Source organism: Eptesicus fuscus, chromosome 4 (genome assembly GCF_027574615.1).
Source record: "Eptesicus fuscus isolate TK198812 chromosome 4, DD_ASM_mEF_20220401, whole genome shotgun sequence".
Lineage (NCBI taxonomy): Eukaryota > Metazoa > Chordata > Mammalia > Chiroptera > Vespertilionidae > Eptesicus > Eptesicus fuscus.
The window spans coordinates 23,126,589-23,151,451 of record NC_072476.1 but is presented as its reverse complement, the minus strand read 5'-3'; the positions used below and the strand labels follow the sequence as shown (position 1 = coordinate 23,151,451).

The 24,863-nt window shown below is 49.8% G+C and overlaps 1 protein-coding gene across 1 annotated transcript in view; it reads right to left on the bottom strand.

Annotated features, from left to right (window-relative positions):
* ABCC1 (ATP binding cassette subfamily C member 1) overlaps positions 1–24,863 on the bottom strand; it is a 152,242-nt gene that overhangs the window by 45,378 nt on the left and 82,001 nt on the right. Inside the window, exons 8-13 of the mRNA XM_054714773.1 lie at positions 21,933–22,163; positions 21,073–21,250; positions 19,633–19,794; positions 11,843–11,935; positions 9,915–10,118; positions 1,676–1,822 (exon numbers count right to left, since the gene is read on the bottom strand). Coding sequence (XP_054570748.1) covers positions 1,676–1,822; positions 9,915–10,118; positions 11,843–11,935; positions 19,633–19,794; positions 21,073–21,250; positions 21,933–22,163 — 1,015 coding nt within the window. The remainder of the gene's footprint in view (positions 1–1,675; positions 1,823–9,914; positions 10,119–11,842; positions 11,936–19,632; positions 19,795–21,072; positions 21,251–21,932; positions 22,164–24,863) is intronic.

Here is a 24,863-nt window from a genome sequence, read left to right as displayed (position 1 = left end):
TCAGCTTCAGGCCCCAAAAAGCAGCAAAACCAGACAAGTGACACCACTGCTGACCTCACGACCCGCTGCATTGACCCTGAAAGGACACACCCAGAAAGCTGGTGAATATTCTACTGAGATCTTCTCCTGGGACCTCCCCTAAAATCTCCACCCTTAAAACCCTCAAGACAGAGGACCCAGCAGTTCTCCCTCCTGGGAGCAGGCCTGTGCCTTTCCCCAGCCCCACCCCCTGCCCCTCCCCCTCCCCCCAGGCACTTCACCTTTACCTTCCTCACTCCTAAGCTCCAAGGGCCCTCCCTTTTCCTCTATAACTTGTTTCCTAAGCCCACCTTTTCTACGAGCTACTTCTTCCACCTCTGTGATTTTCCAAATAAACGTTCTCTTATGGTTTGAGTCTTATGGCTCTGAATCCTTTCCTAGCCAGAACTCATGTACCGAGGTTGCTGAACCCAGGTCCGGTCTGATCCCACGGGTCTAACACTGGCGCTGTCCCACTGCTGCCAACAAACCAGCAAAGTTTGCATATGGGCTGAGTGTTACTTTAAGAAAGGACTGTTAATTGTGTTAGGCATGATAATGGTGTTCCAGCTGTGCAAGAAGAAAGGCACGCAGAAGTATTTTTGGGTGAATGGCCAAGAGGTCTTGGATTTGCTTTAAAATTTTTCAGCAAAGAAAAAAAGAAATGAAGGGAGGGAGGAAGAAGGGGGGTGGAGGGATAGAAAAAGGAACTGATAAACAAGTGTGACCTAATGTTGAATCTGGGAGATGGGTTCACAAAGTCCATCATTATCCTAGTCTCTACTTCTGTACATGTTTGAAATGTATTCTAATAAAAAGGGGTCTTATTTGCTTTTCTAAAAAAATAAGGCCTACAACCAAATCTTAAGACTGATTCTTCTGTGTGGCTGGAAATGGGGTTTTCAACATGAATATGTGCCATGCGAGGCAGAAGAGCGTGAAAAACACGATCAGCAGGAAAGTGGTGGGCGTTTCAAATGGTGTAAAAGTGGAGAGAGCGGTTTCCTCTCCTTACAGGGTCACTGCATGAATTTTAGGACTTCTAGGGGGGTGGTCTAGGTTGGGGTTTTTGAAATGGTGGGTCAAGGCCTATTAGTGGCTGGTGAAATCAATGTAATGGGTCAACAGATGCATTTTTTAAAAGATAGACTAGGGCAGTGGTTGGCAAACTATGGCTCTGTTGACTAATGAGTTTGCCGACCATTGGTAGACTAAATGTAAAAGGAAGCTGTGAGGATTAGGCAATTGTGGCATATTGTGTGCAAAGAGGTAAAGGGTAGTATATGACAGTGGTCGGCAAACTCATTAGTCAACAGAGCGGCAAACCGCAGCTCACGAGCCGCAGTTTGCCGACCACTGGACTAGGGGATAGGGCAGGGTGGAACACAGCGGACTGGAATAGAATAAACACTTCAGAAAGCATCTTACAGAGCACAGGAACGCCTGGCTGCATTAACCCTAAGTATATGAGTTCCTTGTCAAGGATGAACACGTATTGCTTTCTTTGGGGTACGACCAAAAAGCATGAAAGCCACGGGGCCAGGCTCGCCCAGCCCTCCGGGCGCAGTGGGATGACCGATGCAGAGGGGGGACTGATAAGCCCTTTTGTTTTGCTCCCAGGAGAGCCCTCCCTGCAGCCCCCCAGCCTCGCCCATACCTGCACGATACTGCTGATGACCATGGGGAGAATATTCAGGGGAAAACGAAGGATGTTGAACAAGGCCAAGGACACAAAGGCTTTCTGGGCATCCAGGATGTTGTTCTTATCGATGGTCACGTAGACGGCAAAAGTACACAGGGCCACCTGCAAGCAGAACGCCATCACTGACTTGTGTCCCTGAGTCAGTCCCAGTCTGGGAGCAGTTACCCTCCCCACTCCCCGGCCAGGTGTTCAGGCCCTCCCCTCGTGAGTTACAATCACCTACACTGGCCACTGGGGGCAGCAGAAAACGCCCAAGGTAACACTCAGAAAATGAACGGATAAATAAGTGACCGGATAAGTAAGTGACTGGGAGCCCAAATTACCACCATCTTCCTTTGGGGCACACTGGACTCTCAACAACACAGCATAATCACACCTCTGGGCTGCTGCCTTTGCAGTTCCCTTTGCCCAAACAACCTTCCCATCCAAATGGGGGCTGGGTTACTCCGTCTTACACACTCCCCATCCTGGTTTATTTTTCTTCACAGCACCTATCACCATCTACTGTGGCAATATATGTATGTACTGTCTGGCTCCAGCACTAAAATGTAAACACCACAAAGGCAGGAATCCCGTCTTGCACATGACTGATCCTTGGTGCCTAAAACAGTCCCTGGGCCACAGGAACCCTGAATAAGATTTTGGGAAAGTTACCTCCTCTCCCCATGCCTCAGCTGTCTCATCTGTGAAATGGGCGTGAAGGTGGAGAATTAATGCCACTTTCAAAATTTCTTCCAGCTCAAAAATCTTTATATGGTTTTATATCCCCAGGACAGGAAGACTTATTAAAAAAAAAAAAAGAAGAAGAAGAAAGAAAACAAACAGCCACTCTCTTCCCCATAAAGTCAGACTTGCCTTAAGCCTCGTGGTTTTACTACCTTGCTTTAAGTTCCTGGGATTTTACTACTCAGGCGACCAGAATTTGGGTTCAGTTGTTAGAGATGATAGCACGTCACCAGGAGAAATGAGGGACCCCTGAATAATCCAGGGCCAGGCTGCTTGGCTTAGGGAGCAGGGAAAAGATCAAGGGGTGAATGTCTGCACCCCTCCCTCACTGCTGGGACCGAGCAGTGCAGGGGAGGCTAACAACAGGCATCCCAAGAGATCATCTGGTACATGCAAGCAGGGGTGGTCTGGTCTGCAACACCTTGGACCCGGCAGATGAACAGAAGTTCCCAGTCCCCTGCCAGCCCCAGACTCCTAGAATCACTAGCCGGGGGAGGATGGGAGGGGGACGGGGGGGTGGGGGGAGGGTAACAGACTGCTGGGAATCAGGGGGTTCCAGTTTAAGCCTCTGGTATGGCTGTGGTTCAGAGTATTTTCAGGGTCTCAGCTGCCTCATTTCTTTGTTACCTTTCAGAAGGTCGTAAAGCTTAAAAATTAAAACCGTAAGTTCGGCCACACACCAGGTGGGTGTGCCACTCCGTTTCTCCAAGTGAGCCTCTATTTTCCCATCTACAAAATGGGGATCCTGCCACACCCTTGCTGGGCTGCTGCAGCAGGAAGCCCGGGGCGCAGGCAGAGCCCTGAGCACAGTATCCAGGGCACAGAAAAATGCAATATATGGCAGCTGTTTTTCTTATTACAAAACTCAGTCCCAACTCCTTGGATTATTCTTCCAAAGAATCTATAAGCCGGTTCCAAGAGCAAAGGCACTGGGAAGCAAAGCTGGTTCTGCCCTGGCTCTGACATTAACAAGCTGGATGACCCTGAGGCACGGCACACACATTTTCCAGCCCCACGGCCAAGAGGGAGGCGAGGTGCTCAAGCTGCACACTCTGTCTCCCCTCTTCCGGGCAGTGACCTCTTATATAACCAAAGGCACGCTTCACTCCACACTCTCCAATCACATCCGCACAAAGGAATAGTACTCGGCCATAAAAAGGAATGAAGCACTGGCCCCGGCTACCATCTGAATGAACCTGAACACCTGATGCCAAGTGAAAGAAGACAGACACAAAAGGCCACATAGCAACAGGATCCCATTTATGGGAAATAAATATCCAGAATGGGCAAATCCACAGAGACAGAAAGGAGGTGGGCGGGTGCCTAGGGCTGGGGGGGGGGGGGGCAGGGGGAATGGGGAGTGACTGCCCATGAGGGTTCCTTTGGGGGATGATGAAAATATTCTGGGATTAGACAGTGGTGACAGTTGCACAACCTTGTGAATATACTAAATACCACTGAATTTTACACTTAAAAGTGGTAAATTATATCTCAATAAAAACATCAAATTATTTTTAAAAGCCCAATTCTCCAAACCAGTCCTTTTTGCTTATGATAGCAGCTAAAGTTTTGACTCGGGCCCGGGGCCCACCTGATTTGTAAATGTCCCCTGTCTGTAGCTTGTCTGGCCCCTGCTCCTACCATTCTTCCCCTCGCCCCTCGGTTCCAGCCCACTGGCCTCCACGGTTCTCTTTCCGCTGGGGCTGGCCAGGTCCAGCCTCAGGGCCTTTCCACTCACTCTTTCTTCTCCGTGGTGGGGCCCCTCAACTCCAATAAGTAGAGACTCAAGTGTCCCCTGCTCAATAAGGTCTTCCATCAGCCTATTTAAAACGGCAAGCCTTCCCTATGGCTCTAGCCCGAATCTTTCCCCCCGCAGCACTTACGGCAGTATAGCACGCTATATGATGCATTTGTTATGCCTACCGTCTCTCCCAATTAGGATGAATGAACACTCCATGAGGGCAGGGAATTTTGTCTGTGGTATTCACTGCTCTATCATCCGTGCCTAGGACAGCACCTAAATCAAGGTAGGTACTCAGGTAATGTCTGTGGGTGGGTGGATGGATGGACGAATAGACAGGTGGGTGGATTTCCTGAAGGCAGGGGAGTATACACTCAGATGTGTCTCTTCAGCAGTGGAGAAAACCAGGCGTCAAGGATCTCACCACCAGAACATACCAGCTCCCTCAGCCCAAGTGATGGGGTGGCTGCCGGCGGCACAGGGCGTGAGTCAAGAGGGAACAACATCCTATGGCCCCTTGTCACACCCACAGCTTTGGCTTCTCCAGGAAGTAGCGCTCATTCATTCATCCATCTGCTACTAACTGGCCACCTACTATGTGCTAGGCACTGTGTGCTCAGAGGTGAGGCAAGCATGGAGATCCTGACATGACCGGCGCCCTGGATAGAAATCAGAAGAGATCACCAGAAACCGTTATAGAGCCTGGTGCATCGGCCAGAAATTGAACCTAGGAGGCAGGTGAGAATCCTACCATTGAACCCAGTGGGCTCTTGGGAACTTCCAAGATAGAAATAATGCACGTTCCCCAGGAAGTAGTACTCAGGCAACAGGTCTATCAATGTAGCTGGTGCACTGAGGGAAACAATTAAGGGAGAAAGAGAAATGTTGCTCCCCACACAAAAGCCAGGGAACGGTTTGAAAGAAGTTGAGGTGGGAAAGAGGACGTCTAAGTATGACATCTAAATATGTAGAGGCGGGGACTCTTTGGCGCTTGTGTGTATAACTACATGCTTCTTCATGCGTCGCATGTCTCATCAGCATATTCAATCTCCACCCAGGGGTGTGTTTTTTAGCTAATTAAATGAGGGAAGGTCAGGAAAAGGACAGTCTATCTTGCTAGCATGCACCCGTTGCAAGGAACCACGTTTAAGCCCATCGAAGTAAATCTTGCAGAAAGCCCTGTCCTCCAGTCCAGCTGCTAATTGGCTGTTAGGAGAAAAGAAAGCACTGGGGCAATTAATGGGTCCCCGGCTTCCTGCCAGCTGGGCGGGGAAGTAGCCTGCCTGGCTCAGTGAGACTCGGTCCAGCAGGAAACAGGTCTAACCTGGTTCTCTCTATCAGGGGGTGTGTGGAAGTGTGTGAAGGTGAATGGGGTGGTAGGTAGTGGGGAGCTGGGGTTTGCTACCGCCTTGCCATGGGTGAGGGTAAAGGATGGGAGAAAACCTTCACCAACAACGAAGAACACCTGTCCCACTGAGAAATGTGGCAGATGACTGAACCATCTACGCCAGCCCAACCCCTACACAACCTGACATCTGTTCTCACTGCCTGCCCAGCACCCACTCCCCAGTTGCTGGTAACAACATCTCCATTTCCCTTTGGGGAACTGAACCTCATCCAGCCTCAGTCTATAAGCTTCCGCCACAGAGGAATCGCCCACATCCCACCCCAAGCTCATGACCCAGGCCTGGTTAATCCAAGCATACCATCTCCCTGGCTGTGGTGATTCAGGATAAGCACAAAGCCAACTGCAATCAATGAGACTCAATCCCACAGCTTTGCAGGAACTAACAGGGAAAGGGGGGCTGTCTCCTCACAGGAGTTACTGAGATAACAGGATGAACTGTAACTGTGTGGAAAGCACATCTGACCAAAAACAAACAAACAAAAAAACACAGAAAGGATGAAGCAGAGCTAAGAGATAGAGATCTTTGGAGCAACTAGATCTAGCCATGCCTGAAACCCTAGTCATGCTTAAAACCGGCATTTTCCTAGACTTTTCAGTCTTGTGACTCAAAAATCCCTTTCTCTTTTTTTACTCTAGTCAATCTAAGTTAAGTTTCTGTGTCTTGCCGAAACCGGTTTGGCTCAGTGGATAGAGCATCGGCCTGCGGACTCAAGGGTCCCAGGTTCAATTCCGGTCAAGGGCACGTGCCTTGGTTGCGGGCACATCCCCAGTGGGGGGTGTGCAAGAGGCAGCTGATCGATGTTTCTCTCTCATCGATGTTTCTAACTCTCTGTCCCTCTCTCTTCCTCTCTGTAAAAAATCAATAAAATATATTTTAAAAAAAAAGTTTCTGTGTCTTGCAAATAGTTCCTGCCTATTTGCAAGACAAATAGTTCACTCAAATATCTCATTAATTCATTTCTCTACATACACTTGCTGGGTGTGCACCTTTTGCCAAGTCCCCTATGTTCTAGGAAACAAGCAAAAACACACAAGGTCCACGTATGACACCTGGAATGGTAACTATCTAATGAAAAGAGATACCAGGTAAGGAGGAGGCAAGAAGCTCACAAATCTTCCAAGATGGAAAAGGCTAAATTTTGCCGGCTGCCTGGGGATGCTATTTTAGGAAAGTGCATTAAGTGGACATGATAAATGCCAGGCTCTGTAACCTAGAAAAACAGTCCCATCAATCCCACCATATGGCATCCCCATTCCTGTCTGACCTCCCCCGGCCTCTGTCTTCCATCACACCTACCAGCGGGTAAACACCTCATCATCCTCGAAGCTCAGGAATTCACAAGGGAAATGAACAGGCAAACCCCTTCCAGGGGAGCCGAGGGCCACATATTTTATCCTAATGTAGTCAGAGGCTTCGGTGCCTCCGCCAGGGCCAAGGTCCCAGCTGACACCCAGCTCAACGAATTCCATCTCGGGAAGCCCGTCACCCACCCCAAAACTGAGCGGCAAATTCAAGATCAAGAAAAGGCAGTCCGCACCTAAGCATGGCTTCCTTATAGAGACCAGGGCAAGAGACGGTAAGTGAAGGGCAAGCATTTTCAGGTGACAAGCTGGAAACTCGGTTTGATCAGAGGATTTAATGTGCAGAGCAAAGGGTGATGGTAAAAAAAATCCCCCATCCTAAATGAAACACAACCCATGGATTAAGCCCTATCGTTGCTCCCTCTGGCTGCAGATCTTTTCCTATTAAAAAAAAAAAAAAAAAAAGGCGGGGGGGGGGGGGGTGCAATTCAAAACTCCTTCACCCGGCTAGAGTGGCTCAGTGGTTGAGTGTCAACCTATGAACCAGGAGGTCACGGTTTCGATCCCAAGTTGTGGGCTTGATCCCCCATGTGGGGCATGAAGGAGGCAGCAGATCAATGATTCTCTATCACTGATGTTTCTATCTCTCTATCCCTCTCCCTTCCTCTCTGAAATCAATAAAAATCTATTTAAAAAAAAAATGCCTTGGATTTCTATATGATTTGCTATCACTTGTGTAAAAGTAAAGCAACTAAAAAAGACATAAGTTTAATGACATTTGTTATGCAGAGTCACGGTTATGCTGATATATAGGCTCTCTAGAAATACACAAAAGAAGCTGGGGAGAAAAGAGCTACGCTTTTCACTGCAGACCAGCGGTTCTCAACTGGGGGCCATCTGGTAATGTCTGGAGACTTTTGTGATTGTCACACTGGAGGGAGAGGCACCACTTAGCATCTTGAGGGTAAAGGTCAGGAATGTTGCTAAACTCCCTACAATGCACAGAACAGCCCCAACAACAAAGAGACAAGAAATTATTGGGGTCCCAAATGTCAATAGCGCTGAGGTTGCAAAGCCCTGTTGTAGATCCTTCGAAACAGCTTAAACTATTTTTACCACAGCAACACATTACTGTTTTTAAAATAAAATGTATCACATACACAAAATAGAATCCTATATAATAAAAGGCTAATATGCAAATCGACTGAACAGCTGAACAACCAGTTGCTATGATGCGCACTGACCACCAGGGGGCAGATACTCAACGCAGGAGCTGCCCCCTGGTGGTCATTGTGCTCCCACAGGGAGAGCACCGCTCAGCCAGAAGCCAGGCTGGCGAGCACAGAGGCAGTGGGAGGAGCCTCTCCTGCCTCCACAGCAGCGCCAAGGGTTCCCGACCTGCGAGGCCCCCACCCCCACCCCCAGTGCATGAATGTCGTGCACCGGGCCTCTAGTACAGTTATAAACATGTAGAGACTATTTAACAACTTAAAGAAAAATAATTAAATGAACACCCTCTGTAACTATCATCCAGTCTTACATTGTTTTTACTTATAAAAATCAAAGGTTGAATCCCTGGAGGGTGAAAGAATAAGACGGTAGAACCTTCTAGTTCGGAATGCCAATGTGTCTGAGCTGGAAGGCATCTTGGAAACAAAGTCCCAGAATAGCTAGGAGATGGCAAGTCACTCCCTGTGCCAACTCCAGTCAGCTGACAGTGGTCATCTGGGGCGTTGCTTGAACCTAACTCGGTGGGTGGGAACACCATGACTGACCGTGGATGTCTGAAATGGGCAAGGGAGGAGGGGGACGGCAGGGCCCCATATGTGACATCCCTGTGGCCGAACCCCTTCGTGTTTAATATGTGAAAACCAGAGGAGGAGGTCCCACCCTGAGCCGGCAGCAGAATCAGCATATGTCCTGACTCTCAGAAGAACATTCCATTCCTCTAAGCCAGGTCAGCATCCTACGGCCCCTGGTCCACACCTGCCTACGTCTGGCCCCTGAGCTTAGAATAAACAGACTTCAACAAACTCTGAAAAGACAGGAGTTTCCTTAAACATTCCACCTGCAACTCAGCTGTGATGAAACAGATGTTAGTCTAATAGGAAATATGATGATTTGTGAAAATGTGTGCTTTCAGTTCATAGAATTCCCACAAGAATATACAGGGTTAGGCAAAAGTAGGTTTACAGCTGTGAGTACACAAAGCAGAGTTTATTCCTGTATTATTATTTCTTAATTATTGTACTGTTTATTTCTACTACAGCTGAATAGAAAAGACAAAATCCCTGCCTTCCTGGAATTGACATTCCAGTAGAGAGAGACGCAATAACCGAAAAAGTAAGTAAGTTTTCTAGTGTGCTTGCATTGCCACTCAAAGTGTGGTGCACAGGTCACTGCCAACACGAGTCTGTGACCGGGCAGCAGGAGGTAAGGACCCGACACCGTCATGTAGCTCACCGATGGCACCGAGCACCCGGTTTAACTCCGCTGCCATTTTTATTCTTGGCAAGACCTTCTCGAATGCGGGTGGACATTCTGGTGCAAACTCCTTATTTCATGGGGAACCCGTAACACACAGTTGCTGAACTGGCTACTTTGAGGACCCTAGCTGGAAGCTGCTAAATGTTACAAATAAAATAAAGGTGTGGCACTTTTTATTTATTTATTTTATTTTATTTTTTTAAATATATTTTTATTGATTTCAGAGAGGAAGGGAGAGGGAGAGAGAGATAGAAACATCAATGATGAGAGAGAATCATTGATCAGCTGCCTCCTGCATGCCCCCTACTGGGGACTGAGCCTGCAACCCAGGCATGTGCCCTTGACCAGAATCAAACCTGGGACCCTTCAGTCCACAGGCCGATGCTCGATCCATTGAGCCAAACCAGCGAGGGCTGCATGGCACTTTTTAAAGGGACTGATAGAAGGCCTTGCTGAAATTTAAAAATACTCAGGTATGATAATAAAGCAACATGAAATGATGCGGCCAAGATGAACCTGGCTTCACTCACCAGGAAAGGTGTGCAGACCCAGGTGAAGGTCCCCACGGCGGCCAGGTAGGCAGACTTTTTCAGCACCTTCAGCTCCTCCCGCCGGATGGCCAGCACCTTGTCTTTGAACGCCAGCTCCCAGGCGTAAAGCTTCAGCACTTTGATCCCGTTGAGAATTTCATTCATCAGCTTAATCCGACTGTCTTTGCTCTTCATGTGGGCCACCTGCAAAGAGAAGCGCATCAGCCCACATCTGGGGGCTGGCCGCTCACTGCTGGCCGTGGCATCACACCCCCCATCACTCACCCCCCACCTACTCCAACGGGCCTTCCTGAGGGTGCGAAAACAGAGCCAACCCTGCAACTGCCATGAACCCTACTCCTGACCCTGGGGCGCTCCAAGGGACTCTTCTATCAATGGGGAAGAGCAAACCCTGCTTTGAATCATGGTAATTAGGCACAAAGAAACCTGTAAGATTGGGGAATAGAGGCAGGAAAAATCCTTCAGGTACCCAGGGGAAAAAGGGAACATGGTCCTACACCGCAGATTCAAATACAAGAGAGATGATGTTGGGTTCTTCCCTCTGTTTTGTTATTTTCTTTATGAATTTTCAGCCATAATACTGGTAAAATACTGAAATGTTTCTCTAACAGCTGGGACTGGTTCAGACCCCTGGGAGTCCACGCCATGCAGCTGTTAAATATTGCTAAGAGCAATCTTGCACCTTCCATGTGCCAGGCACTTTTCTGAGTCTTTTACATGCATTCGGGCATTTAATGCTCACAAGAACCCCGTCACGAGTGCCACGGTCATGCCTGGGCCCCGATGAGGACACTGAGCACCAGGAGGTGAGAGCCATGACTGGAGCTGTTTCAGAGGCGGCTCTCAGGGAAGCCCACGTGTCGCAGGCATGAAAGGCAGGCGTGAAAGGCTACAGGGCCACAGCCCCTTCCTCGCCTCTCCTCTCCTGCACGCCCTGCCCCCACCTGCTGAGGCCTCATCCCCACAATCCTGGGAGTCCTCTCTCCTCGGGCGCCATCCGCGGGCCCGGCCCTCTCGTTTGAAACTCCACAGGCACATCATAAATAGCCTTCGGCAGGGGCAGGGAAGTAAACTCTGGCCCGGCTCTGTTATGGACCATCGGGCACCAGATCAAGAAGATGAAGTCAGACTCACACCACAGAAAAATCCCCAAGGCACGGTGTCAAATGATGACATCAGGCCGCCAAACAGGCCCTTCCATGTAAAAATACATGTGGTCACAATAGCACAAAAACATACAAACACACACCAAACCTAACTATATGATCGGATGTCTTTATACATGCACAGAAAGTTCCGGAAGGACTTGCTTCACCGTGTCCACTGTGGGTGAGAGGGGACGAGAGGGGACATCCCCTTTTAATCTATGTACCTTTGTATTATTTGAACATTTTTTTTATAATGAGTAAGCATTCACTCTGCTATTTGGGTATTTGAGAACTTAAAATACAAAGTATCTCAAAAACCGAAGAGTTGACCACTGTATCTAGCATAAAGTAAAGCGGGGAGAGGGCATAGGGGTAACTTTTACTTAACTCTTTAAAATGCACACACGCACACGTGAGTAAATTCCGGGGAAGTAAGGATTTCTCGGAGGCTCCCAGACATGCTTTCAGTCACTGGCCTGCTGGTCTAATGATTTCGGGAGCTCACAACCTCGGCTGCCCATTGTGATCAACCAGGAAGCTTTAAAGACATGTGATACCCGGCCCCACCCATATCAGGTGAATCAGAATCCCTGAACTGGGGCCCAGACATCAGCATTTGTTAAAGCTCCTCCGGGGATCCCAACAGGCAGGCAAAGCTCAGAACCCCACATCCGGAGCAGAAGAAACTCCGCCAGAACCCAAGTAGAAAGGCCCCAGGCCAGGGCCCAGGTTGGAGTCTGGTGGAGACAGATACCCTACCTGGTAGGTCTTGGTCTTCATGGCCATCACCGCGTTCAGGGGGACCATGAGGACCATCACAGCCACCCCGGCCAGGACGGAGGGGCCCAGGTTCTAAGGAAGGAAAGAAGACAAAGGTTCACTCAGGCTTCTGGGGCTGAGCCACCACTCCAACTCTCCCAGCAGGTTCGAGGCACTTCCACTGCTTTTATCCAATTTTCAGATTTACTCCTGAGCACCTCGGCCCCTTTAAGAATATGCAGGCCGCCCTAGCCAGTTTGGCTCAGTGGACAGAGCATCGGCCTGCAGACTGAAGGGTCCTGGGTTCGATTCTGGTCAAGGGCACATGCAGGCTTGATCCCTAGTAGGGGGCGTGCAGGAGGCAGCCAATCAATGATTCCCTCTCTTCATTGATGTTTCTCTCTCTCTTCCTCTCCCTTTTTAATGTATATTAAAAAGAACATGCAGGTCCATGATCCTTTATCAGAGCCCTTGAGACCAGATGTAATAAGGTGTTGAGCAGAAAACCGCTACCACAGCCAGCCCGAGGGTTATTCTTATCTGAATGTCGGCCTACCAATCTGGCCCTCGGCTGGCATCTGGGAGCTCGGATTTGGGGAGGGCTCCCATCATTCCCAGAACTGATACAAGTGGCTAAACTGTTTATACAAACAACGTGGTGCGTGCTGAACACCCCTTTTCCTGCTGGGAGTCTGGAAGTTTGGTAAGTGCCAGGTAGAGGCTATGTAACCAGCCCCCCAGTAAAAATCCTGGGCTCCAGGTCTCTACTGAGCTTCCCTGGCTGGCCACGTTCCCCCCACGTGCCACACCTGGTTGCTGGGGAATCAAGGGCATCCTTTGTGTGTCACCACTGAGAGGATTCTTGGAAACCTGTGTCTGGTTTCCCCCAAAACTTCCACCCCTTCACTCAGCCTGCTGCAATAAATTCTAGCCCCGAGTCCTCCTAATAAGTCGTCGACCTGGCATGCTCTCGGGGACCCCTGACACAGGTGTATGTGCCCTTCTATGCATCCACCCCACCAGGGCCTGGCACAGCACTCCATGAGCAAAGGCACCGATTCTTCAGCAGCCAAACAGGAATATTCACGAGAGAAATAATCAAGGTCACCAAGAGTTCGTGTCAGTTCAGGTCAGGTTTTGCCACCAAAGGAGTTAAGGAAAACTTTGGGATTTCAGAGCTGTTTGGCTGGGATCTGTAGATAAGAGGCTGTAGATTTATTTTTTTCTCTTGTCCGATTGCAAACAAGGAAACTACTGTCTCAGAGAGGTCAAGGAGAGCTGGCCATATCGATCGGTATCTTTCAACTTCCACAAATACAGGCGACAGCTTGAGAAGTTAGCCCTGGGTGCATTTACTCAGCTGGAGCGTACAGATGGAACTCGGGGGTCATGTGATTTCCCCCACCTTAGGCATTCAGAAAATCAGGAGCGTTAGTCCCTTCCAAGCAGTCACCTGCAAGGGCTCTGGGCCTAGTTCCAAAAAAATACTACTGCTGATCCAAGTGAAGATTAATCTACCTTTGAGAACAAAGGTGATTTCTACCAACAATCAAAAGCATTCATTCAGAACCCTGACAGTAACTAAAAGAGACGGAGAACATCTGTGTACCATGCACTGTTCCCATAAGCATGGCCTGCATTAACTCATTACATGGTCCCAACATCCCTAGGATGAGAGGTACCGTTATCATCACAATTTACAGAAGGGGACACTGAGGCTTAGAGACGCTGAGTGACTAAGTCACAGAGCCAGTAATGGAAGAGGCAGGATTTGAACCCAGGCAGTCTGATTCCAAAGCTTGCACTGTTTTTCATGGTCAAATAGAGAAATCCTATTTTTGGTCTAAGCCAGTGATCCCCAACCAAATAGGACTTTCCCCCCTCAGAGTATATCTGGCAATGTCTGGAGACATTTAGGTTGTCCTTAATGGGGACTGAGAGGAGAGATGTGTTACTGGTGTCCAGTGGGTAGAAGCCAGGGATGCTGTTAAAACATCCTACAACGAAGAACGCAACCCCCACAATAGAGAATTATCTGGCAATCACACATTCAGCATCCCTCATTGAAAACAAAGTAATTTTCTTCATAGTTCATAAACCAACCCAAAAAGCAAGTCTAAAAGTATTTTTAAAATATTTTACCCACAGCAGCACCTTCTGGGGAAGTGGATATCCCAACACTCTCTGGGAAAGCGGATGTTGGAAAAGACATTAATTTTGACATCTAAATAGTAGTATTTATTTCCTAAGTTTCATTAACAGAAACAATTTATAATCATCTGCTGTCTGCTCTATAAATACACCAAAAGTGTGAAATACAGCCAGATCAACAGATAATCTTGTGCACCTACTATGCTCCTGTTGGGACTATGCCCACAAGATATGAAAACAAGACCCTGTGCGTCCATGAGTAGCAAAATGCCCCTAAGAGAGGAAGGGGTGGTACACTGAGTGTGCAAAAAACTATTCTATAAGGTAAAATCAGACGAGTTTCTATACTAAAGCTACGGGGGTTCAATAAAGGAATGAGTCCATCTAACTGAGAAGGAAAAAAATCAGTGGCACTAGTCACAGCCTTGAGGGATGGGTGGGATTTCATCCTTAGGGAGGAAAGATGGAAGGGCATTCCTGCTGGAAGGAAAGGCACATGCAAAGGCTCAGAAGGGAGAAAGAATAAGTCATGTGTTAGAATATGAGCACCTTTGCTCCTCATCTTTTGATTTTGGGAACTGTTCCTTGCCTCATAGAAGGGCTGTCAATCATACCTCCACCCCTTCCACAGTGAGAGAGAGCTTGTGATCCAGCTGGCCAATCAGAGAATTTTGCCTCCTGCCTCACAGTGATTGGTTCAGGGATATGAACAGCAATGTGCCAGGCCAATCAGAGTGCTCCCTGGGACTCTACCTAAGGCAAAGAGGAATGCTCTTTTCTCTGACACCTCTACCTAAGGCAAAGAGGAATGCTCTTTTCTCTTGTATCTGTAAAAAACGATACAAGCCCAAAGTATAAAAGCCATTTAGGGAAACCCCACTGAGCATACAGTCAACTCAGAGGAAAAGAGGGCCAAAAAATGACTAAAGAGTAAAACTGAGTCCTTACAGTATTCCTTGAACTCCTGGATCCATCCATGCCTGAAGTCCCTGGACTTTTCAGTTACATGCATGCACCCACAAAATTCCCTTTATTTGACTATGCTATTTAAAATTGATTTTCTTTTTATTTTTATTTTTAGGAAAGTATACTCAGATGTTACAATAATGCCTGCTGTGATCCTATCCACCTCAAACACAAAATTGCATCAAGAGAGCTCCAAGAAACATGAGGGCATAAAGTATTGCTGACTAAACAGGGGTCTCTCTGACCACGTTATTCCTCAGCAGACATTGGTAGTGCACTCTAGTGCAAATTCCGTGAATGTAGTGCCTTCTTTCTTTTCCCTGCCACTTTTCTCAACTAATTTTTTTTCATCATTTCTTTTTTCCCCTTTTATTCCCATCGGTCCATACCCCTCCCCTTTGGCAATTGTCAGCTTGTTCACTGTGTCTATGGGTCTGTTTCTGTTTTGTTTTGTTTATTCATTTGTTCTGCTATTTTAAATTCCACATATAAGTGAAATCATAATATTTGTCTTCTCCGTCTGACTTACTTCCGTTAGCACAATACCCTCTAGGTCTATCCATTATGTTGCAAATGGCAAGATTTCATTCTTTTTATTGCTGAGTAATATTTCATTGTGTGTCCATTCATATATGGATAGACATTTAGGTTGCTTCTATATCTTGATTATTACTAGTAATGCTACAATGAACACAGGGGTGCACATACCTTTTCAAATTAGTGTTTTTGTTTTCTTTGGATAAATACCCAGAAGTGGAATTGCTGATTCATAGGATAGTTCTATTTTTAATTTCCTGGAATCTTCATTCTGTTTTCCTTGGTGGCTGCAGCTATTTACAATCCCACCAACAGTGCACCAGGTTTCTCATCCTCACCAGCACTTATTACTTGTCCATTTATTAATGTGGCCCAGTGCATTGGGGGGGGGGGGGGGGGGGAGGGTGGTCCCTCAGCCCGGCCTGCACCCTCTCCAATCTGGGACCCCTCGAAGGATGTCCAACTGCCGGATTACAGGGATTGGGCCTAAACCGGCAGTCGGATATCCCTCTCACAATCCTAACCACACGCCTGCCTGATTGCCCTTAACCACTCTGCCTGCTGGCCTGATCACCCTCAACTGCCCCCCATGCCAGCATGCTTGCCCCCAAATACCACCCCTGCCGGCCTGCTCGCCCCCAATTGCCCCCCCTGCTGGCCTGCTCACCCCAAACTGCCCCCCCCGCTGTCCTGATTACCCTCAACTGACCCCCACTGATGGCCTGCTCGCCCCTAACTGGCCCCCATGCTGGTCTGCTCACCCCCAATTGCACCCCCCCGCCAGCCTGATCAGCCCCAATGGCCCCCCCACTGGCCTGATCACCCACAACTGCCCTCCCCTCTTGGCCTCTAACCGCCTCTACCTCGGCCCTGCCACCATGGCTTTGTCCAGAAGAATGTCCGGAAGGTCTCCTGGAAGGTCTCCCAGTCTAATTAGCATACTACCCTTTTATTAGTATAGGTAGAGGCCTGGTGCACAAGTGGGGGCCGGCTGGTTTGCCCTGAAGGGTGTCCCAGATCAGGGTGGGGATTCCCTTGGGGCATGGGGCCTGTGGTGGTTTGCAGGCTGGCCACGCCCCCATGGGGTGAGGGTCCCCACTGGGGGGTGGTGGCTAGCCTGGATGAGGGGCTGAGGGCTGTTTTCAAGCTGGCCACACCCCCTTCAGGGTGGGGGGGTCCCCACTGGGATGCCTGGCCAGCCTGCGTGAGGGGCTGATGGCTGTTTGCAGGCTGGCCATGCCCCCCAGAGGAGACCCTCATCCCATGGGGGCATGGTCAGCCTGGGTAAGGGGCTGAGGGCCATTTTCAGGCTGGCCACACCCCCTTCAGGGTAGGGGGAGTCCCGCTGGGGTGCCTGGCCAGCCTGGGTGAGAGGCTGATGGCTGTTTGCAGGCTGGCCAAGCCCCCCAGCGGGGACCCTCACCTATGGGGGGTGTGGCCAGCCTGGATAAGGGGCTGAGGGCCATTTTCAGGCTGGCCACGCCCCCTGGCGACCCAGACTCCCAGCCCCTCCTTGAGCGGAGGCCAGGATGGGCTGGAAGCTTCGCTTCCTCCGTCGCTGGGGGCAACCCAAGCCTCCTGCTCACTCCATCTCCAGTGCGCCATCTTTGTTGGGTTAATTTGCATACTCACTGATTGGCTTATGGGCATTGTAGAGGTATGGTCAATTTGCATATTTCTCTTTTATTAGTGTAGATTATTTGTGTTATTTTCCATATGCACAACTGTAAGCTACCTTTGCCCCACACTGTATTTCACTCTTTATCTATAGCAGTCTATTTTAAGACATTCATGTTTCAATGTATTTTATAAGGACTATGTTTAATCCCCCTTCATACTTATGTTACTAATGTCATGTTTTAGATCTTTTTGTAATGTGTTATCTGCTACTATGTATTGTTTAAATCTGGTACTTTTTTCTTTTGACCATCCTAGTAGCCTTTCAAATGTCTGATTATCTATATTTATTAAATATTTGGCTTTACCTGTGACTTTTTTTTTTTTCTGTTCTCATCTTTTCTTATTTCTGGTTATGGCTTTTCTTTTCTGCTTAAAGAAGACCCTTTAACATTTCTTGCAAAGCTAGCTTAATGGTGATGTTTTTGCTTGTCTGGGAAACTATTTCTTTTCAATTCTGAATGATAATCTTTCTGGGGAAATTATTCTAGGTTGTAGGTTCCTCTTTTTCAGCACTTTCAAGATGTCCTGCCACTCCCTTCTGACATGTAAATTTGCTGATAGCATCACGGGGTTTCCTTTATACGTAACTCATTTTCCTCTCGGTGCCTTCAAGATCATATCCTCATCTTTAATTTGTAATATATCTTGGTGTGGGTTTCTTTGGGTTCATCTTATTTGGAACTCTCTATACTTTCTGGACCTGAATGTCTGTTAACTTTCTCAGATTTGGAACGTTTTCAGCCATTATGTCTTCAAATAGGTTTTCTGTACCTTCTCTCTCTTCTCCTTCTGGGAACCCTTATGATATGAATGTTAGTGTGCATGATGTTATCCCAGATGTCCCTAAGATTATCCTCATTTTTAAAAAATTCTTTTTGCTGTTCTGATTGGTTGATTTCAACTAGTCTACCTTCCAGGTCACTGGTCCATTCTTCTGTGTTAACTAATCTACTGTTGATTCCTTCTAACGTATTTCTCATTGCAGTTATTGTATTCTTTGGGTCTGCTTTGTTTGTTCTTACACTGTCTCTTTGTTGTTCTCCCAAAGTTCCTCTATTGCACTCTCAAATTTGGTGAACAGCCTTATGACTATTTCTTTTAATTCTTAATCAGACAAGTTAGTTATCTCCATTTCCTTAGGGGGTTTTTTCCGGGGATTTTTCTTATTCATTCACTTAACAGAGATTCTGCTGTCTTTTCATTTTGTTTGATTTTCTATGTTTGTTTATATAAATTAGACAAAATAGCTCTCTCTCCCAGTCTTGGACAAGTGGCCTAATGGTGAAGCAGCCTCTGTAGGCTGCCAGGTGGTTTTGGCAGGATGGTAGGAGCTGAACAGGTGCCTAAGGTGTCCAAATTGCTGGCCTACTGAGCTAGAGTGGTTCCAAGTGGGGAGGCCACATTGTGCAGCCACGCCCTGTGGGTTCTATTCTGCTTGCTCCCTTTGCTCGCGGCAAAAATGGGCTCAGGCGGTGTGTCCGGAAACACAGGGCAGCCATCTTGCAGGTAGGCCAGAGCACCTGGATAGAGCCCCCACCCACCCTATGGAGACAGAGGGGGACATAAACAATGACCTGCAGTCCCAGGAGAGCCCTCGCGGCTCTCCAGCCTTCCCTTTATGTCTCTCTCTTGGTTGTTATGCAGAAAGTGGTCTTGTGTAGAAGTGACCTCTTTGCAGGCTCCTCTGCTGGGTAGTTTAGGGAATCCAGCTGGATCCCGGCAGACACTTGGCTCCTGGGGCACTGGCTGGTGTGGCTGGAGTGGTTCCTGGCCTTCCTGCCAGGTGCAGTGGTGACACCTGTTGTTCCTGCTTGTTCTCTTGCTCTCTCGCTCAGAGACAAGTGGCTCTGGGCGATGTAGCTGTTAACTGCTGGGGTGATCTTGCAGATAGGCCAACGTCTAGCTCAGAGCTCCACCAGCCACATGAAGTGGAGGGGAATGTAAACAATGGCACCACCCGCTGCTCCCCAGCCATCTCTATTGTCTCTTTACCTTGTTATCCAGGAAGTGCTCATTTTCAGCATACCTATATATCTGAGTTTGCTCATGGGAGAGGGGAGTGCAGCATCCTTCCCTGATTCCATCTGGTATATTTCTACCCCTTGCAGCCAAGAGATATTATCTTGACCAACATAATTCAGGGCTAGTGAATAAATGTTAGGTTAGTGTTTGGGAGAACACAGTGGCAGAAATACGGTGTGTATGTTGTAGGATATGTTAATTACATGTATTCTCAAGGAAAGATGAATGCAAATACTATGCCGCCCAGGAGAACCCAACAACTGAGGGAAGGTAGAAAACATCCAGGAATTGGCTGATGGTCAGAACATAAAATGTAAATGACAGCAAGAACTACCAGTGAGCTATAAAGGTTCTGTCAACACCCACTCCCTCACCCCCACCGCCCACACACCGAGGTCCCTCCCACATGACAGACACCCACATCGGACACACACCAGCCACAGAAAGTAGAGCGCCAGGATGACTTGCAGAGGGGCTGACCAGATCATGTTAATGTATGTGGTCAGGTCCATGAACCTCTGGGCGTCCACAGACATGAGGTTGACGATCTCCCCGACCGTGGAGGATTTCCTGGCAGAATTGGTGATCACCAGGGCCTGCGGGACAAAGGAGAGGGAAAGGGTGAGCGTGGCAGATGAAGAGCCTGCGCTCTACCTCCAGGCCTTTGAGAAGGAAGGAGGCTGCTCAAGAGTGGGAAGGCCACTGCTCTTTCCTCCTCCCCTGCTGACTTAGCTCGTCCGTCTCAGCAGGAAGCCTCCACTCGTATGGATGCACTCACTGCCTCTCCATCTTGAGGCAGTGGAAGGGAACTCAGAAGTTGCCTAAACCTGGACTTTGCATCCTTTTTCGTGTCCACACGCCTTACCTGGGAAGTTTATTACCACAGAGGCTCTGATTCAGCAGGACTGGGGCAGGACCCGAGACTCTGCATTTCTAACAGGCTCCCAGATGATGCTGGCTCCGCTCGTCCCCAAACACACTGAGGGACCAAGGTCTAGGCCAGGGTTTCTCAATGTTGGCATTCCAGACATTCGAGGCTGGGTCATGCTTGGTGGGCTGTCCTGTGCAATACAGGATGTCTAGCAGCATCCCTGGCCTCTCCGCACTAGATGCCCGCACCCCCAGGTATGACAACCAAAAACATCTCCAGACATGGACAAACATCACCTGCAGGGACAAAACACCCTGGTTTTCAGACATGGCTTCACACTATGATCTGGGACTTTTAGAAATAATGATGCCTGGGTCCCACCTAAGAGATCCTGGTTTGGTTTACTGGGGTACAACAGCCCTGGCATCAGGAGTTTTTGAAGCTCTCTAGGCGAATCTGACTTGCAGACAGGGCTGGGAACTAATGAGCTAGTCCGTTCTTCCGTTCTGCTAGACAGTCTCTTCCCAGCCCATGGGGCCCAAGCAGTGTCCTTGCCCCAGAGGCTAAGGAGAGAGTGACCAAGAAGGTAATCCAGCTCCTTTAGAGCCTGCTAAGTACCCTGACACCCAGGGAAGGGGCCATCTGCTCAGGTCAAATGGAGAGTGAGAACAAGCTCAAACACAGACTATGACTAGCAGAGCTAGGATCTGAACTTGGATTTCCCCAAATCAAGTATCACCTGAGACATTCCGTCTCCCATGGCTGCCATGGGGGCTCAAGGACTCCTAAAGGCTCACCCCTGAATCTGCTTTGCTGAGGCCTAATGCAGAACTGCCAATCCGTGCCGTCCGCAGTCCCTGAGGCCACCCCGGGGCCACTGCTCCGGGAGCTGGGCTTGCAATCCCCGTGGTGGTCCCAGAGGACCCGGCCAAGTCCCTGCAGATTGTGGGGCCACAGCAGATGTCAAAGTCGGCCCACGTGCTCACGACCTGGCCTCACCCACCTTCCGGTAGACGGCACCGATGACGGCGGTCTTGACCCTCATGCCGCTGACGAAGCAGATGTGGAAGTACTGGTGCAGCATGAGGGTCTGCAAGCAGGCGCTGAGGAACAGGACCGCGGTGTAGAAGTAGCCCTGCCAGTTCGGGGCCTTCTTGTCGTTCACAAAGTTGATGAGCAACCTGCGAAGGCGCAAGGACAGAGCCCAGAATGACGCGCATGTGCGAGGGGGAGGGGGGGAGGGGGGAAGGGGGAGTCCTTCAGCTTCAGCATTTTTATTTTCCCCCAAGCTGGGTGAGGCGAGCACTAGTACTTCCATTTTACAGGTTGACAACCAAATCCATGGTGGTGATCTGACTGGACAGCAGCTCATGTATGACGGGTGCCTTAGGCTTCTTGCACAGACTGCTCTAGCTGGTGACCAAATAGAGAGCATAAGGGGACAGAGCAGGGAGGGCTAGAGAACAAATGTGTGGCTCCAAGGAGATGGGGGGAGGGGGGGGAGAGAAGGGGGAGAGAGAAAGAGATAGGTAGGTAAACACAGAGCAGAGAGAGGTGACCTCCTTTCTGACTTTCTGGTTTGAGCTGCAATTTTTACGGGATCTTCGCTGCCCAAGACAGTCCTCTCTCTCGTCCCCCTTTTTGGCTTCAGGGGAACCTAGTAAGTAGTTTCTGTTACCTGCAATCAAAGTGGCCTTAATTAAGATGCCATTAAAGAAAAGCACCAAGCAAAGCAGGTAGACGAAGAGACTGGGCTGTAAAAGCCCCCTGGAGCATGCCACTTGACCCTAAGGCGCCCCCTGACCCTAAGGGAGCATTAGAAGGATGCGAAGAGTTGCTCAGCTGGGAAGGAAGGTGTCTTACTTCAAGATCTCCGGGCCGGTAAACATCATAAGGTCGTGCAGGGCCTTGAAGACGAAGCTCATGAGGAAGTAGGGCCCGAAGGTCTTGTACAGCACCTTGAACAGGGACGGCTCCCGCACCTTCTGGGGGGCCCTGACAATCAGAGCCTCGGCCTCCTCGTTCACGTCCACCTTGGAGCCCGCTTTGGGCTTGGCGGGATCCTTGGAGGAGTACACGACCTTCACCGGCTGCCTGGAACACAAGGAGTGTGGAGCCATGTGGGCTCTGCCAGAGGCTGAGCCCACCGGCGGCCAGAGAACCCCACCCTTCGGGAGGCTCGGCCAGAGAACCCCAGTCATTGCAGAGGCAGCTTATTAGCACGGTGGCTATGAACTTGGACTCAGGATCTCGGCTCGGCCACTGGCCAGCTGTGTGACTGAGGCAAATCCTTAGTTTCCTCGTCTGTAAAATGCAGATTAAAGTAGGACCTACCTCCTAGGGCTGTTGTGAGAATGAAACGAGTTAATAGGCGTGAAGGGCACAGCAGAGTGCCAGCCCCAAACTGGTCTACAGATTCAGTGCAATCGCTATCAGAATCCCAGCTGGCTCCTCTGTAGAAACTGGCAAGCCAATACTAACATGTATATGGAATCCCAAGGGACCCAGAAGAGCCAAAACAATCTTGAAATGGGTTAGAGACCTAAACATAGAGCTAACACTATAGAAATCTTAGAAGGCAACAGAGGGATCAATTTTCATGACTTTGGATTTAGCAATGGATTCTTAGCTATAAACACCAAAAGCACAAGCAACAAAAGAAAAAATAAACTGAACTTCATCAAAATAAAAAACGATAGTACTTCAAAAGACACTACCAAGAAAGTGAATCCTCGCACAGTCCTTGAGAAGATTTCATGGGGGGGGGGGGGGGGGGGGAGTGAAAAGACAACCCATGGAATGGGAGAAAATATTTACAAATCAAAAATCTGATAAAGGGGAGAAACCAAGATGGCGGCATAGGTGAAACACCTAACCTGCAGCCGGGCACAACAATTTCAAAGGCACAACTAGAGGTCAGAACGGACATCGTCCAGAACCACAGGAGAGCTGGCGGACTGAAATGCCCACAGCTGGGGGGAAGGAGAGGGCCACGGGGACAATCGGGGGAGCCGTAAAAGCCTGAGGTATGGAGAAACTGGCGGAGACACGAGCGCGCGCGCCTGCGGGGAGGATGGAGCCGGAGAGGAGGGGGCGGCTGACGGCCTGGCCGGCAGGAGATAAAGGCTCCGGAGTGCGCTAAGCGCCGGCTCCGACTGCACTGAGCCAGTTCCGGGCGAAACCCTGGGAAGCCAGGCGCAGGCTGGGGGAATGAATCTGGGCTGTGGGGCGCAGGCACAGAGGAGCGGTGGAAGGCAGAGCTCCAGAGGCGCGCACGGGAAGGGGCGCAAAGGACGGACTGTTGCCTGCACCACTGAACTGCCCTAGCGGGAAGGAGAAATAAGCTCAGGACCGTGCTGAACCCCAGTTCCGACTGCACTGAACCCCAGTTCCGGGCGAAACCCTGGGAAGCCAGGCGCACGCTGGGGGAATGAATTTGGGCTGTGGTGGCGGAGGCACAGAGAAGCGGCGGCTCCAGACGCGCGCACTGGAAGGTGCGCAGAGGACGGACTTTTGCCTGCGCCACTGGGTGGCCCTGCTGGGAAGGAGACAGGGACGCCAGACTGCGCTGAGACCCAGTTCCAACTGCACTGAAACCCAGTTCCAGGCGAGAATCTGGGAGTCCAGATTCATTAGGGGAGGGACTGGACTGTTTGGCAGTGGGCGAAACTCCAGGGCGCGTTTCTCTCAGAGGTGTTTGCAAGGAATGCAGAGGGACACAGACACAGGAGCCTCATAGGGCGGGGCTGACAGGAAGCCAAGGTTGTAGGCTCCACCCTGTAGCTCCGCCCCAGCCAAGCTGAGCAGAGGCTTTTTCCTGCTGAGTGCCTCAGGTAGTGGCTGACCCACACTGCATTGGAGACCCAGAAACGAGGGCATCTAGTGGTTGGTGGGAGATGACACCAGATTTCAATCACTTGCATAAGGGAGGCATTCTAGAGGCAGACTCAGTGAGCGCCAAGGCATTGCTGCATCAAGACCCGGCCCACAAACATGTCTCCTGCACAGCAACTCTTCCTATATGGACAAAGAGGGTCCTCACGGCCAATTGGCCTGGAGGACAATTCCTCCCAGTGACACCAACAACAATCAAGACTTAACTGTACAAAGGAGGACCAAGATGGAGACATAGGGCGGCAGCCTGATCGTTGCCTACCACAACAATAATGAGACTACGACGGGAGAGCAGAGCAGACACCAGCCAGAAAGACCGGGGGGCTGGCTGAGCAGATGCTCTACAACTAGAATAAAAGAGAGGGGTACGCAGGATGATGCTGATGCTGGTGACCCAAAGTCCACACTTTAAGAACTATGGCTCAGGCGACACAATGGTGGCCTGGAACGTGCTCGGCGCAGTTCCCCCGGCGGTCTCCGGCTGAGGGGACGGCTCCACTCGCTGCCGAGCACGGACAGACGAGGCCCTGGGAGACATGGGGTGGGAGACTCCGTGCTTGCTGACCTCCGAGTCCTTCAAGAATCTCAATGCCCCGAAGTGGCCAGGTGCGCACGCTCAGCGACTGGCCACCGTTGCAGACCCAAGGGCCGACGCAGCGACACCGGACCAGCCCACCGCCGGGCACCGGGCACACCGGAGCCTTGCCGAGCCCGCCGCCCAACGAGTTCTGCGGCAGCCGCCCTGGAGCTCTGAGAAAATGACCGAAGGAATTGCTGAGAGGGAATTGACCAACAGGAATTGGGATCAAGAAGACGAAACCCCGCTGAGACCCAAGTCCAGGCGAGCCTGCGAGCCTCTGGGCTCAGATGTGGTCACACGCCTCTGGGTCTAGGTGAGGC